Source organism: Drosophila erecta, unplaced genomic scaffold, assembly GCF_003286155.1.
Source record: "Drosophila erecta strain 14021-0224.00,06,07 unplaced genomic scaffold, DereRS2 tig00000021-arrow-pilon, whole genome shotgun sequence".
In the NCBI taxonomy this organism is placed as follows: domain Eukaryota; kingdom Metazoa; phylum Arthropoda; class Insecta; order Diptera; family Drosophilidae; genus Drosophila; species Drosophila erecta.
The window spans coordinates 253,342-268,552 of NW_020825198.1; the positions used below are offsets into that span (position 1 = coordinate 253,342).

The following is a 15,211-nucleotide window of genomic DNA, read 5'->3' on the forward strand; positions in this document are numbered from 1 at the left end:
TGCTGTTTGTCTTTGTTCGTAGGCTTCGATTAAAAAGTCGAAAAGGAAATTGGAATGTATAGCTTCGTCTCCGTCACAAAATCAGGTCGGACCTTAGGAACTGCTCTTCTATGTTTTATTTATTACGCCTGCTTCCCCCACTTGCTTCTAATGCACTAATACAAAAAACCCTATTTGTTTCATATCAAATTGACAAGTGTGTTTTTAATGAAAACTCCGAAAAGGGGCATAGTCGGCAAAAAGCGAACCAGATAAAGGAGGCACATAGAAATTTTTCATCGCTGTGTATATGAGTTTGTAAATGGTATGTATCAGTTCTCTTCCCGCCGCTCTCATCGGGCTCATCGGGCTCATTGGGCTCATTGGACTCATTGGGCTCTCTGGGCTGAGCGGTTTTGGAGCCTCTCGAGTTCGAGTTCATCGAGTTCGAGTTGTGGCAGTTCGCCCACTCAGTTTGGCCACAGCTCTGAATGCGAGCGTAACGATCGCAAGCCGCCGTCTAACAAGTGAAGTGCATTTTCTCCATTTTCTGCATTTTCTCAAGCCGCTTCCCAGATTATATTTGGCTGGACCACAGCCCATAACTTGAACCCGTCTTTAATGCCCGTGTCTTGTCGAGAGTGAGTTACCAGTGCGCGTGTGCAGGGCACCCCTTCCTTCGTCGTCCGGAGAGAATTCGCGTTGAGTGGAATAGCCGTATAAGAGTGGTTAGGCTGGCGAATTTGGAGGAATGTGGGTGCTGTGCCTTTAAGTTGGGATGCGCTATGGAGGGACACGCAGACCAGTAGCTAGATCGCAAGTTAATTCTAAAAATACACGACTGGGTAGAACGCTAAATGGGGATATACAAAATGAATCTGCATGAAAACTCACATGCTCGCCAGATGTTCAGCTTGAGTAAGAACTTCAGAATCCCTTAAATTTGGGTAGTCTTGATGTTGCGTCTGCTTTTAGCACAGGATTTTATCAGAAGTTCTCTCGACCGGTTTCCTCAATAAACCTTTAATATAACTGGAAGTGTGTCCTATTAAGTTTGCACTCCAAATAAATATTTTTTTTTAATTTCCCATGTGGCATTCGTTTTCGGGCCGAAGTCTTCCCTTATTCATACAAAAATCTTTTGTTACGTTTTGCAGTTTGATTAGACCGTTTCCCGGTGCATTCTCTGCTAATAGTTTTAGATATTTGCCTAGATGCATGGTTTTATCCAACTTATCGTGGACTATTTGATTCCTTACCTCACATTGCTGTTTGGCGTATATGATGCTGTCATCCGGTGCCAGAGACTCCAAAGTCGGGCACGGTGTTTTAAATGAGAAACCACTCGGACAACTGGACTTGCTATCGAAAGCTCGTGTTCCCTGTTTTTCTCCGATCGAGTTGCATAAGAAGGCCTTTGGTTTTCTCATGGAAAAATACTTGTTTTTCTTCAAGTGGGTTTTGGGCTCCTTTTTGGTTGAATTAATCAATTGTTCAAGACTGCCGCGCTTATTCCTTTTCCTGTTATGTACCGGGGTGCGCCACAAGATGTGATAACCTGCATTCGTCTGGAAAATCTCGGATAGTTCGGGCGTATTCAGGAGCAAAATGTTTTCCTCAAAGCCAAAAGACGTTTGTGTAAGCCTCAAGGGACCCAAGTCGCCGCCATGCCGAGCAGAGCAGCAGTCGGAGATCGTTCTGGCCAGTGCAGCAAACTCAGATTCGCCAGATCCGACAAGATCCCTCGTTTGCAAGATTTTATGTAGCGCTTCCCGCTTAGTTCTATTTACCACCGGCTCACGATATGAACTACACCTATCCGATTCATTGTGCTTCACCAGAATGTGCCTGCAGCGGAGCGTGCATCTAGGACTTCCATTCCAGGCATCCCTCTCAGCTTCTCTGTGGTCGCTTGGAGGCAGTGTGAAGTACACCTTGCGGCTAATTGTGTCATAGAAATAGCTCTCCTTGGTATTGGCAGCAATGCGCTCTTCCCAACCCGCCGGCAACTTGCAAGACTTACTTTCGCTTGCTGGGATCATGGACATACTGTCCGATTCGAATCCGCCATAGGGATCGCTTCTAGCGTTATCACTCCAATCTACACTTTTAGAACTCGAGCCTAAACAACCCCAAGACTCGTCACAAGCTTCCTTATCTCCATGTTCGACCTCTTCTATTTTATAAATATCAAACTTGCATGGCGCCGAATTTTCCAAGTTCATGTTTGCACTGTATATGTATTTATGTGACAAGGCCTTAAAGAAAAATGAAGCAATGTGTTCTTGATTATTTCAGAGTTCGGATTGAAAACACATATTTTATTCGTTGCTTTCTTGCTCTTACTGCTCTTAGGTCTCCAAAATAGTTATGAATCTTATACTGGCTGGATTATTTCAGAGTTCGGATTGAAAACGTATATTTTATTCGTTGCTTTCTTGCTCTTCCTGCTCTTAGGTTTCCAAAATAGTTATGAATCTTATACTGGCTGGATTATTTCAGAGTTCGGATTGAAAACGTATATTTTATTCGTTGCTTTCTTGCTCTTCCTGCTCTTAGGTTTCCAAAATAGTTATGAATCTTATACTGGCTGTAACCACGGCTCTGCAACTAGCTTTGGTGGTATTGGCGCAGAGTCCGCTATCAGTTCGTGGCCAAAGCCTTTCTGATGGCATACGTCTGGTCATGGAAAAGAGGTCGGGCGATGTAGTACACATTCGTCCGGCTCGGGGCACGCCGGAGGCTGAGACAGTCGGATCCACCACCAATGGTGACAGCCATCGCACCAGGAACAACCGTAAGGCGAACAAGTCGCAAGAGCACTTTCAGCAGGTTGGGGGCCACAAGTCGGGATCGGGATCCAGAAAACAAGGGGTTGCGGAAAATGGCGGGGCACAGCTATCACAACCGAATCACAAGCAAGGCCACAAAAACACTGATAAGCAACCACGCCAAGGAGGAGCTAAGCAGCGAGGACATGGCCAACATCATGGAGGCAACAGAAAAGGACCTAAAGCAGCGACTTCGGAGAATGGTAAGCCTTCGGATCTGTTTCATTGCAACCTTTGACATTTGCTTGTTGACAGGGTCGACGTGCCGATACGCCAAGAGCGCTTGGTCCAATTGTGACCAGAAGACCAATATGCGATCGCGGGTTCTGTCCCTAAGGAAAGGAGAGCAAAACTGCTTGCCAACGCGGACCATACAGAAGAAGTGCAAGAAAGGTGCGCGCGGTAACTTGTATTTCATAGCCATCCGCCTCAATCAGCCAAAAATCGAGCCCATTGGCCCAAAAGTCACAAAAGTCAAAAATCACTCTTGTGACCCATATACGCGACAATTGGTGTGCGTCCTTTTGAGCAGCACAATCCTTTTTGGCCAACTTCGCCGTTCTGCTGCATCTTTCCCCGCCAAAGTTTCGTTTCGTTTGCTGGGAAATACTGCAGTTCCTGTTCATAACAATGGAGCGAGTGCATCCTTCATTATAGCACTAAATTGTAGTACTAAACCTTCTTTTCCGAAATTAATGCGAATTTTGCGCTTTTTTTCGTAGGCTGCCGCTATGAAAAGGGTGAGTGGTCGCAGTGCGTCGGAGGACAAATAACCAGAGAGGATAAGTTGGAACCAGAGGCCACTGGCGGCAGCGACCAAAACTGCAATCCTGTGCGTACCGTCAGCAAGAAGTGCAAAGCAAATGGCAATTCCAGTGGAGGAAAGCAACACGGCCAGAGTCGTCGAACAAAGGAGCAAAAGCAGAAGGATAAGGGTTAGAGGGTGAAAGGTGAAAAGTTGTGAAAAGTTGCATTAAAATTCTCTGTTTACAGGAGCCGGCCGCATTTCAACTTAACAATGCAAATTATTTATTTATACGTATACGGAAGCCACATTTTTAACATTAAATAAGCAATTTTTAAGTGCTAGCCCGTACGGACTACATGAACGACAATAAAGAATTGGTTTTATTCAGCGCCTTTTTAAGGCCTAAATGCAAGGAATTACTTAAACATTAATTTCATATTACCTTTACTTGCCGTTTAAAAATAATTTTCCCAAGGATATAACCCTTATTCTTCGAATCCCAGAATCAGTTACCAGCGTTACAAGCCATGGTCAAGTTTGAAGATATAGCCAACTGTTTTTAAATAAACTAAGGGCTGTAGAAGAAAAAGCATTTTAGGACTGTTAGTTGGCCCTGGGTTTTTATTTAACATTAGTCGCAACCGAAAAAAAACTGTCTGCGACAAAATTGAATAAACATTACACAAAAGAAAAACGCTACCTAACCCCGGCTTGGTAATAGAAATATGTTAAATTTAATAGTGTTTCGTTATTTAACTGGATGCCCCCTTTAAAATCCATCGATATTTTGAGAACCAGACAAATCTTCAAGTTACCAATGACTTTAATAGCCATTGAAAGGGCGTTATGTGTATGGCCGCGGTTTTGTCGCAAACTTATCAAAACGTCGCGGTCGCTGACCTCTGGCTTGTGGCACGCACTGGTCAAGCAGCCCGGTGCAGCGGAAAATGTTGGAAAACCCGGAGTGGAGCTGGGGCCCAGCTCGTGCCTTGGAATCCACGTGGGCCACGTGGGCAGCAATGCATCCGCCGTATACGTGGGCCACCGACGCTACTCGACGTATGAGAAGACGTCTACGCAAATCCTAACGAAGCTCTTTCCGCAAACCTCCGAGGAGCCCAACGACGAGGAGAGTCGTGAGCGGCGGAAGCTGGAGGAGGAGGAGGAGATGAAGGAAATGGAGCGGGCTTGGAGGCGGATGAAGCAGGGCTTTGGGCTTTTCGGCATAGGAAGTTTGTTGTTCTCGTTTTGGGCTCTATACTACTTTGGAAAGCCGTCATTGGACGAACAGGGAAATGAAGTCATCGACGATTTTAGTCCTCTGCCACTGGTGCAGCAGTACATGTGGCGGACATGGCAGTCGGTGAACCACTTTCAGCGGTTTATTCAAGAGCCGTCAAGTCAAAAGCTGCTTCCTGAACCCCTTCAGGCCCCCTACGTGCAGCCGTCGTATACTCTGGTACTCGAGATTAAGGATGTGCTGGTGCATCCTGATTGGACTTACGAGACAGGATGGCGCTTTAAGAAGCGCCCTGGCGTTGACCTCTTTCTGAAGGAATGTGCCAAGTACTTTGAGATCGTGGTTTACACGGCGGAGCAGGGAGTCACTGTGTTCCCGCTGCTCGACGCACTTGATCCGAACGGCTATATAATGTATCGCCTGGTTCGCGACTCAACGCACTTTGTTGAGGGCCACCACGTGAAGAATCTTGACAACCTCAACCGAGACCTAAAGCGCGTGGTTGTCGTGGACTGGGATAGAAACTCCACCAAGTTCCACCCTTCAAATTGTTTCTCCATTCCGCGGTGGTCTGGAGACAACAATGACGCCACCCTCTTCGAGCTGGCGTCGTTTCTTAGTGTTCTGGGGACAAGTGAGATTGACGATGTCCGGGATGTGCTGCAGTACTACAATCAGTTTAATGACTCGTTATCCCAGTTTCGCGAAAACCAGCGAAAGCTGAGTGAGCAAATGCGCGCCGAGGAGCTGGGAAGAACTAGCAAGTCCAGGTCGATTGTCAAGAATTGGACACGTGGCTTCATAAATCATTAAAGAGGTTGTGCGTTTCATGTGTCCTTTAACTACTAAGAAAAATACCCAAAAATGTCATTAAAACGATTCTAAAGTGCTGTCATTTTCGAGCGTCTACTTACTATCTGCTGCTACTAGCTGATAGTTTTCTTCACCAAATTCGATATCATATCATATCCTTTTGGAAATAAGAGACAGAACGCAGTAGCCGAGATCCTAATTTTTCAGTTTTCTGATTTGACTTTAAAGCGGAACATCGATGCTGGTGTCAGTGTGTCTAAGCTTCCCTAAAGGCATCAGTGCACCCACTGGGCGGATACATAGCCGTAATGGTGTTGTGGAAAATGCTGTGCCACTGTTTTATACAAGTTCAGGACTCCAGGACTCCAGGACTATTCAGTCTAGCCCGAGCACGCAAACTCAGCAACATGTTGCTGCCACGTGGTGGTGTGCGTGAGCACGTGCCAAAATAAAGCGAAACGGGTAGGTCCTTGAGCGAACTCCGACACATGTGCACTCTTGAAGGACTCTTTCCACAATCAACAATTACGCACTTCACACCACTAGGTGAGTCATGCGCAGTGGCGCTCCTGGGAACATTCAACCAGAAGTAGAGGGAATGGTGGCCTGTATCTACAGGTGCACATCTATGGCTTCTGCCTAGTTACTTGCAATGCAGAACGGCTAATTATTTGACTTGGACTCTCCTTATGTTGAAACACGCCAGGTTGCCCACATGGCAATCCCGAGCAGGAAGTATACTGCGGATATGCGTGGAAACGTCAAACAGGCGAGCCAGGGCGCAGGCGTCGGGTTCATTTGGCACTTTTTTGTGGTGCTCTCCCACATCGGCATCCTGGCATCTCTTTGGCTCAGCATCCTTGTAAGCTGTTGTCGGAGCAATCTGGGCATGGGGCCACTGAAGGAAAGCAACTTTCCCATTCACGAGCGCCCAAGCCGCAGGAATCCCGAGCGCAGACAATTCAGTTCGGCTTTAACGTAATGGACGGAAGGTTTGAATGTCGCTGCTCGCCTCAGTTGTACAGATATAGTCGCACTGCATACAATAGGGCACTTGGAAGATACTAGCTACGCATAGCAGTGTGTGTATATAAGGTTGGGTGCTTACGCTTGGGAATAGGTAACAAACTATTTCAAATATGACGTCCAAGCAAAGCAATTAATGCCTTTGCCAGCCGTTGGCCGGACTCGTGTCACGCTTAAATCGACATTTCGATGCTAGTCGGATATCTACTGGATATCAAGCCGTGTTTTGCCTCAAGGATTCTGCCCTCTTGCCATAGACAATGAGCAGGTGCGTGTTGAACTAATAAAATTGTAGTGGGCCGACCCGACCCACACAATTTGGCCTTTATGCTTTTATTTGTGTGTTTCGTTACTGATGCATTTGCTTGCCTCAACAAGCTACAAATGGGGAATTAGCCGAGAGGAAGCTTCAGACTAAATGCAATGACTGCGTATCCTTCACTGCCACACCCTAAAGTGACTACGAGTATGCCATCACTCACTGGGGGAAATGACCCACAATCATAACAATGAAGATACAGATGAGAGCCCACATGTAGATACTTTACGGAATGACTGCTAGCTAATGTATCTAAATGCATGACACACTTACAATTAGCAGCAGTGCTCTAGTTTAGTCACACATTTTTTCGATGGCACTGTCCACAGATTTCAGCTTAATTTGGCCTTTGAAATCCGATTTCCTAGCTCTGCGCGTAATCTATAGAAAATGGCAACCGAAACCTATTTGGACCTGACTTATGAGAGGGGCAAGGTGTCGAAGAGGTCACTGCGACCAAAGCTATTGAAACTGACGGATGTGACGATACCGCACCGAAGTCGGAAGAAAAACAAAGTTAAGGTGAATTGCGAAGGAAACGAGCAACTACATTTGAGCAACTACATCTTCTCTCGCTGTTTGATTTCAGACAAAGGACCGATCAGCCACATCCGTGCGCGACAGGATCTATGACGATCCTGCCTACACGGAGGACATAAGCCACTTGGCGAATCCCATGCGTCGCAATAGCATTTCCGGGAAGTCTTTGTTGGAGCACAAGGCTAGTCAGTCGTCATCCGGCAGCCTACTGGCCAAGAACCAGCTGACCCAGGAGCTGCATCAGTATGTGCCGGGAAAGCAGGCCAAGATCAAAGCACTCCACTCAACCACAATTGCTTCCGGCAGCACTGCCCTCAGCTTAAATTACGAATGCGATTCGAGCAGCACCGACAACGAGCTCCAGGAACCAACCCAAACCAAAGGTGGTATGACCCGCAGGGTCCGCAGTTTGGAGCGCAGTCTGGCCGCCACAGGCCCGGAAAGGCCGGAAAAGAAGGGAGCCCAGAAGCGCAACTCGAAGCAAAAGCGGAATCTTAGCCTGGACAACAGTCGCCATCTGCCCGCTGGCCATCCGAAGCGGGAGGCTGCTGCGGGAGCTGCTGGTAAGGGCGGTCACGATGCTGACATACGGGCTCGCAAGGAGCGAAATCGGAAGCCCTACGGCGAGGCGGGTCCGGATGGTGTCCCAACCGAAGTCAGCGAGCTGGATGACGGGTACTCTGCTCGCGGTTCCGCCCAGAATACCGCCTGCTCTTTACCTGCAGAATCAGCCGCCGACGCGGCCAAAGTTGCCATTGGCAAACGCTTCCTGCGCGGCGAGATTGGAATAAAAAGCTTTAACTACTATCTGCTTAAGGAGGGCTTAAAGAGTTCGAAGAAAATAGTGGACCAACAGCGACACCCAGCTGGCAGTGGGGAATCTCCTCTGAAGGCCGAGCAACGACATTGCCGCAGTGAGGAGAACATTTACGAGGAGATTTTCTTTAAGGACACGAGCTCGTCGGCAACAGGAGTAGCCACCGGCCGAGCGATGCCCGTGGCCCTGACCATGTGTGATCAGGAGACGCACGGCCAGGAAAAAGGAGCTCAGCCGCATGGATTGGGAGCAGCCAATCCCGCATTTGCGGACTGCGAGTTTTGTATGGAGCAATGCAGCAAGGAAAACTGCGAGTATTGCTTGGCCCACGTTGAACAAGTGGCAAGTAAAAAACTGAAGGCGGGGCAAACACAGGAGGAGCAGTACCTCAGCCAGGGACACAAGAAAGACAACACCATGGATTCGCGGCCAAGTGGTGGTCCGGGTGTCGAGCTGCCGACCGCCCATATACTAGAGTTCCAGTCGTACAACCCAAACAATCCAGGCGTTTACAAAATTGAGACCACTCCGGTGGCCATAACAGGCGACTATAACCCGATTCTACAGTTCCAGCAGTCTTCTGCTACCACATCGACCTCAGCCACCACCACGCCAAGTGAACCCCAGATTTATGGTGGATACTACCTGCCCCACACGAGCCACACGAGCCAGAGGCCATACCACTCGCCCACTGTTAATAACCAGCTGCCAAGCCACTATACCATGGGTGGCAGTCTGCTCCTGGCCCAGGTTACAGGCGCCACTCAAGGGTGCGCCACTCCTCCTCGGCGCCCCCAGCAGCACTTCATAGTGGGATACCAGAACGGAGGAGGCTTGCCCGCAGGTGCGGCTTCCCTGCAGCGGTTCAACACGAAGTCCTCCTCCTCAAGCGACTCGCTGCCCTATCACAAATACAACACCATGGCGCGACTGGAGGCAAATGTGCTTGCCGCACCGGCTACTGGAGATCTCTACTATGCGATCAGTGGGACGCAGCCGCTGCATCCACTTATGTATGCTGCCAATCGCCCCATTGGCGGATCCCAGATACTGGTGGATCCCTACGATCCGCAGATGTACAAGAGCGACTCCAAGGCATCGATCCTCAGCGAGTTCTCCCTTCGCAGCAGCGACAACTCTCAACGCTACGGCCGGCATCCCCATCGGCGACATGGCGGGCGCGTCAGTGACTCGAGTTTGTTTTCAGTGTACTCGAACTCTGGCCAAAGGCGGTACTTTGGGAGCTCGGAAGGCAGGTTCGGATACGACTGCAGACGCTGCAGCCTGGATGGCGTCATCGGAATGAGTTCCGCGGCTGGAGGCTCCATGCTAGCGCCCGATAAGTGCAGCTACTCCGACAACTGCCGGTTCGAGTGCCGAAACTGCGACTGCTCCTCAAATTACTTTAGCTCCGACTTCGATGATGTGTACGGATCAATAGCGCGGGGAGGGAGCAGCGGCATACCGCGGAAAACCGCAGCAGGAACACTGCCATCAAGCACACAGGACGAGCACATTGAGCGATTGGAAGCCTCCCCAGCGTCCATGGAGCAGCAGCAATACGCAGATCTAAAGCAGAACAAGTACGCCCAAGACTTTTTCAAGCATGTTAACGACGTAAAGCGTAGCATTTACCAGTCGGAAATGAAGAGAAACAATAGCTTGGAGTCCTCGAGGAGTGGTCCAAGAGCTGGGAGCAGCACCAAAAGCACTTTCAAGGCGAGTCCCAAGCGCACCGCCTCCCAGGAGACAAGACTAGTGACCACTCTTCCGCTAAGCAGGAGTCGGCTCTCTGCCGGGGCAAAGCCCACACCTGCACCCAGAACCAGTCTCCAGGCGCAGGCTCCTGTACCAGAGGCTACCGTCTCAAGTAAGTAAAACATTCATGTGGAATTCGAGTGTACGTAACACATGCTCTATTCCTAGAAGATCCCACGCCCAGCAAGCGAAAAAGTCAGCCAACTGCCCGGAGAGAGTATCCTTCCCTGGACCGGCTCGTCGCCTCCACCACGGGCACTATTCCGAAAAAAACCAGCAGGAGCATAACAGCGGCCAGCTCACAAAGCCCGAGGCTGCAGCAAAAAGCTAGATGTTCAGAAGCTCCAGAAAAGAAGGATGCACCTGAAGATCAGTTGCCGTTGCCTGCGGTCAAGCGGCACCACCGCACAAGCGCATCAAAGACAAATCCAAACGCTCCTTGTTCCAGCTTACGCAGGAAAGACGTTCCGGCCCCACCTCCGCCTTCTCCAGCCACATATTCTGACCTCCAGGAGCTGAAGGCCAATATGGAGGGTCTTCGAGACGACACCAAGTCCCGAAGCTTGGAGTGCGATGCCAACGATGCCACGGCAGACGATAATTCCAGCAAAGCTCAGAAAAAAAGTCTCACCGAAGCACCTGATCAAGTGACCGAAGTCCCAATAGGAGCCACGGATGCTGGAGCAGTGGAGACCGATGACAACGACGTATTCTACGATGCACGCAGCGAGGACTCCGGCGGTGGCATCCTGCCCTTGACTACCAGTGATATTTCCAAAAAGGTGAGTGCCTCACACTTGCCACAAATTATAGCCCATAAATTCCGAAGTGTGTAGTGTGCAATGCAAGTAATCCTTTTAGTAACTGGAAAACTATTTAGACTCTTCACGACTAACGATCTAGATTTGTTTTACGAAGCATTTCTGCTAGTTTTGGCTATCAAAATCAATTTTCCAAAGCTTAAATTTATTTAAACAGACCACAGAAACTTGCCCACACACTTCCAGCCCGCACATAGATTAATAGCTGTTCGGAATAATTGGATTGGAAGCATTGATAAGGAGAAGGCATCGGGTTGCAATGAACATGAATAAGATTTCAATTAAATGATTTTTTACAGAGTCCAGCCGACATGGCGACACTCACGCGGGCACCAGGAAACATCATCACTAGCGAGCCTCGCAAAGGTGCGATTGACAACGAAGTGGCCCTCTCTGCCGAGAATGATGATGATGCTCCGTCTCCTGCCGCCCCTGCGGCTCAGGGGCGTGAGCAGGCGTCCTGCAACGCGGACAGGTCGAAAGGGAATGCCATCAATAAAACAGCCACAGCCCCAAGTTGCGAGGTCGGGCGCTCGGCCGAAGCGGAGAGCAAGCTGGACGCCCTGGACTCCGCCGCACCTCGCCAGCCCCGACCACGACCTCGCCAACCGTCCCCTCACCTCCCGCCCGAATGCAAGGACACTGGGGGGGCTGGTGACGAACAGGCAAGCAAAACAAAACACGAAAAGAAGACGAAGACGAAGGCGAAGACTCCAGCAGACGCCCCCAGGCAACATGTTGGACCAACATGTTCGGAGGGGCAGCGCACCGCCGCGCCAGCAACAAATGTTGCTCGCGGCCTCTCAACAACCACCAACACTGGCCACGCTGGCAACACGAGCGCCAGCAACAGCGTTTTGGAGCTGGAGCTCAGTTGCAAGACGGGCAACACGGACAGCGAAACGGCAGCGGTAGCGCACAGGTACGCGACTCGGCATTGCGCCCCAATCTATAAAGTGAAACTTAAAGTGCCAGGCAGCTGAGCGATTTGTGGCAAAGGGGCCATTTTCGGTGCAGGCTTCAGTGCACGGCGAACACTTGTTGTTCTTGGGTGCTCCCAGCAGGCCCAGGACTCTGGCCCAGTGAAGTGTAGTGTGTTTCGTGCTGCCCGAGCCAAAGGGGCATCGGTGAAAAAGTCAAACTGCTGGTGAACTCAATGCTAAACTGCCGCCACTAACACATGGTTCGATTTTAAAGTGCGCTAATTAGGCTAGTGAAGCTATTTGCACTCCACGGGCAATCCAGAGGGCAACCGAATGCGCAGCAGCTCCGGAGAGGGTTACTCTGGGTGACATTTGGTATCACCTTGTGATAGCCTCCCCTTGAAACTTCACTCGAAGGCGGCAGGCGACGGGATGAGGTGGGGGATCTGCGGCAGGGAGGCTGCCGCAATTGCAATCCCAACCGGTTATGGATTTTGCATCCCTTGGATACGCTTGGTGCTCTAATTCGTGGGATTATTGTATTCAATGCTTTAATGTTTTATGTGTTTAATGTGCAATCAATTACCCAAGGGCCCAAGCCCAGCTGGCTCCAAAAAGAAAAAGTGGAAATTGTGAACCATTTTAGAGGAAGTGCCGGGCTAGAAGCCTGCTGAATTGAAGCTTGATTGCCCATTCAATCAACTCTTCTTTCGTGATAACTTGTCGAGTGTGTCTTTAAGCAGCTGGGCATATTAATATAATTAATTACCAAACTCTGCGCTCACGTGATGGATGGCAGAGCATACGAGTATGTGTGCCAGAACTCGGCGCGCTTACATCTGCGTGTAAATGTCCTGGGGCTGGGTGAACAGACATAAATCAACCAAAGAGCTCCAATTCAGGAAACCAACGATTAGCTGATGCAGGTGTATGCCTCGATATACGAGTGTGCTCCCTTGATTATAGCTGCATCGAATTATAGGTTTCTTTTGATAGCGCGTCCGTGTTGCGCGATTTCCATTTCCCTTTCTTCTCTGAAAATTCGACAATCAATAATTTTGGCAAACTGCTGCGCCTCCTGGCTTTCCCCATCGCTTACGGAAAACCTCCGCTTCAAGACCAGCCAACAAAAATATATTTTGACCTTTCCTTCCGTTGTTCGTGGTGGTATTCAATCACTTGCACACATACCTACTCTGCGGCACAGCCGCACTTTTCCTAATTATTTGTAGCCGCAGAAGAAGAAATCAAAATTAAAGTCGTACTGAAGATTACAAGCGTATCCACTGGATACTTCTCGTGTTATTTATACCGCGCCATGCGGTTGACTAATTCATCGCACTGGGTGTAGGTAAAGCTTCAATTAAATGGACAAATTTTAAGCGCTGCTAATTGAAAACAAGTTCAGCCTGCAATGGGGGGCAAACAAGTGAGAAAATCCAGGGCCATCGACAAATCAGAAACAGAAACCGTCGGGCTCTTGTTGCTACATTTAGGCATTTTGCGAAATTGGGACGACCTTCAAAACCTTCAAACCGAAAATAAAAAGTTGGTTGCAAACTCGCAAGTGCATTAAATTACTATAAATTGCATGCAGCCTACCCACCATTCGATAATTATGAGGCTGATCATTAAATGTAAGCACGGGCTTGCAAATATGGTATAGAAAACGAGAAACTCGTTTCCTATGGCCGCAACTTCATTTGGTCATTGGCTTTTAGTCAATGCCGCTGGAGCCTAACCAACGTTACCACATCTTGCACCATCGAAGAAGCAGCTTCTGGGCTAGTAAAATGGAAAAGTGCAAGTTGCCTAACAGGTATGCGAGCTAATGCAATCGATTTACTAGTACCCGGACCCGTACCCGTCCTCGTCCATGTGCTCCTACCCTTCCACTTCCTCGGCTCGCCCTCGTCCTGCTCTGCATTGCTCGGAAGACAAGTGCGGCTTAACATGATTGAAAACCAGTTTTATGATGCATGCCGCAGATGCAAGCGCAGTGCCTTGCGTTTTATTTACGATATCCAAGCCTGCAATCACTGCAGCTCAATAGACATGGAGTTTTTAGAGAAATGCGCAAATATTTTTAAGTGAAATCTTTTCCCCTTCCAGTATTACAGAAACTGAAGGAAGCCTTGCTTTAGAATGCGTTTGGGGAACAAGAGTTTTGTCCTCTTGTTGTGTTTTATTCAATAGGAAAGTAAGAGGAATTCTTTCCTTCTCGGGTGGCATGTAAATCGCAATTACCCAGTCACTTAACTTTCACTGCAAAAAATTAATGAGTGCGCTCGATGCGCCAATTGAAAAGTGCTCTGCACTGCAACACATAAGTACTCAATATGTACAGGCGACGAAAAGTTTTGCTTGCGATAAATGGAATTTGAGATACTGGTCAAAAAACCACGACAAATGATTAGGAAAACTCTGCACCTCAATGCATATTAATAGAGCATGAAGAAATGGCGGCGAAAAGCTGGTGGAAATTAAAACACGTCCCACAGCAAAGATAATTTGCGGACTTCAGAGCAAGTTACCTCCACTTCCTGGTTAATCATTTCTTTTGTATAATATTTTTAAAAGCAATTTCGGTTGCTTGAATATTAGCATTTATTTAGTTCTCTAATAGAACACGTACATATATTGGATTCATGCAAATTGATCATAAAGCGTGGGTGTCTTTAAACGTTTTGCATGCCCACGCACTAAAAGTTCACAACATTACCTTATAAGAAGTAGTCAGCTAGACCTTTCTTTTCCTTATAGCTGTCTTCCCGCCACATTTTCGTACAATTCAAACTGCCATTCGTATTATATTCGGCGTCTAACTACATTTTATAATTTCGACCTTCGCGCAGATAGGTTGCGATTACGAGAAATAGTTCGTGGTAAGTTGAGCAGATGACAGACGTGGGATTTATTCAAATAAAGACGTAGATGGTATCTAACCGAATATCTGACAGAATGACCAACAAGAAGAGCTGAATGCCCGAGATACTCTTCAGCTTCAGCGTGGTCCACATTCAAAATCTTGAACGCTTCCAAAAGCGAACTAGGCTTAAAAACACCTACGCAAGATAATTTGGCAGATAGAAGACTTCAACGTTCGCTGTTGGCTGTTGACCATATTGGAATGACAAGTTTTGCACTGATTGTATTTGTGTGCCAATCAAAGCGTGGGGCTGAGCACATTCTTTGGTCTGGCGTTCCTAGCCCCTTGAGCTTAGAGTTACTTACAAATTCGAACGAAGCATCAAAGATATATTATATAAGCTGAGGGATACACTTTCCGCTCCAAAGGCCATGGAAATGCACGTCCGAAGGCTTTCCAAAGGGTAGTTGTACTAGTCAGCGACTAGACACCTTTAGCCATAACTATTGGACAGACTATTTACGCTA

The 15,211-nt window shown here is 48.3% G+C and overlaps 4 protein-coding genes across 5 annotated transcripts in view; 3 read left to right on the forward strand and 1 right to left on the reverse strand.

Moving 5' to 3' along the window:
• Positions 1-415: 415 nt before the first annotated feature.
• On the forward strand, positions 416-3,974 carry LOC6545136. 2 transcript variants are annotated; one of them, XM_001970966.3, is made up of 5 exons: positions 416-620; positions 2,539-3,013; positions 3,066-3,203; positions 3,533-3,745; positions 3,804-3,974. In XM_001970966.3, exons 2-5 carry the CDS (start codon positions 2,554-2,556, stop codon positions 3,824-3,826), a joined length of 834 nt encoding a protein of 277 aa, XP_001971002.1. In that variant the 5' UTR covers positions 416-620; positions 2,539-2,553; the 3' UTR covers positions 3,827-3,974. The 2 variants fall into 2 exon arrangements, with proteins under 2 accessions (XP_001971002.1, XP_026832864.1); XM_026977063.1 differs by having other exon boundaries at positions 429-506.
• On the reverse strand, positions 1,059-2,236 carry LOC6545135. Its single transcript, XM_001970965.2, has one exon. It carries the CDS (start codon positions 2,202-2,204, stop codon positions 1,059-1,061), a length of 1,146 nt encoding a protein of 381 aa, XP_001971001.1. The 5' UTR covers positions 2,205-2,236.
• Positions 3,975-4,185: 211 nt separating the features above from the next.
• On the forward strand, positions 4,186-5,693 carry LOC6545137 (mitochondrial import inner membrane translocase subunit TIM50-B). The gene has a single exon (XM_001970967.3). It carries the CDS (start codon positions 4,319-4,321, stop codon positions 5,609-5,611), a length of 1,293 nt encoding a protein of 430 aa, XP_001971003.2. The 5' UTR covers positions 4,186-4,318; the 3' UTR covers positions 5,612-5,693.
• A 1,115-nt stretch (positions 5,694-6,808) lies between these two features.
• LOC6545469 overlaps positions 6,809-15,211 on the forward strand; it is a 29,993-nt gene continuing 21,590 nt past the window's right edge. The window contains exons 1-5 of the mRNA XM_026976761.1: positions 6,809-6,905; positions 7,325-7,478; positions 7,546-10,183; positions 10,240-10,853; positions 11,192-11,814. Of these exons, the coding sequence (XP_026832562.1) occupies positions 7,347-7,478; positions 7,546-10,183; positions 10,240-10,853; positions 11,192-11,814 (4,007 nt within the window). The 5' untranslated portion in view covers positions 6,809-6,905; positions 7,325-7,346. The remainder of the gene's footprint in view (positions 6,906-7,324; positions 7,479-7,545; positions 10,184-10,239; positions 10,854-11,191; positions 11,815-15,211) is intronic.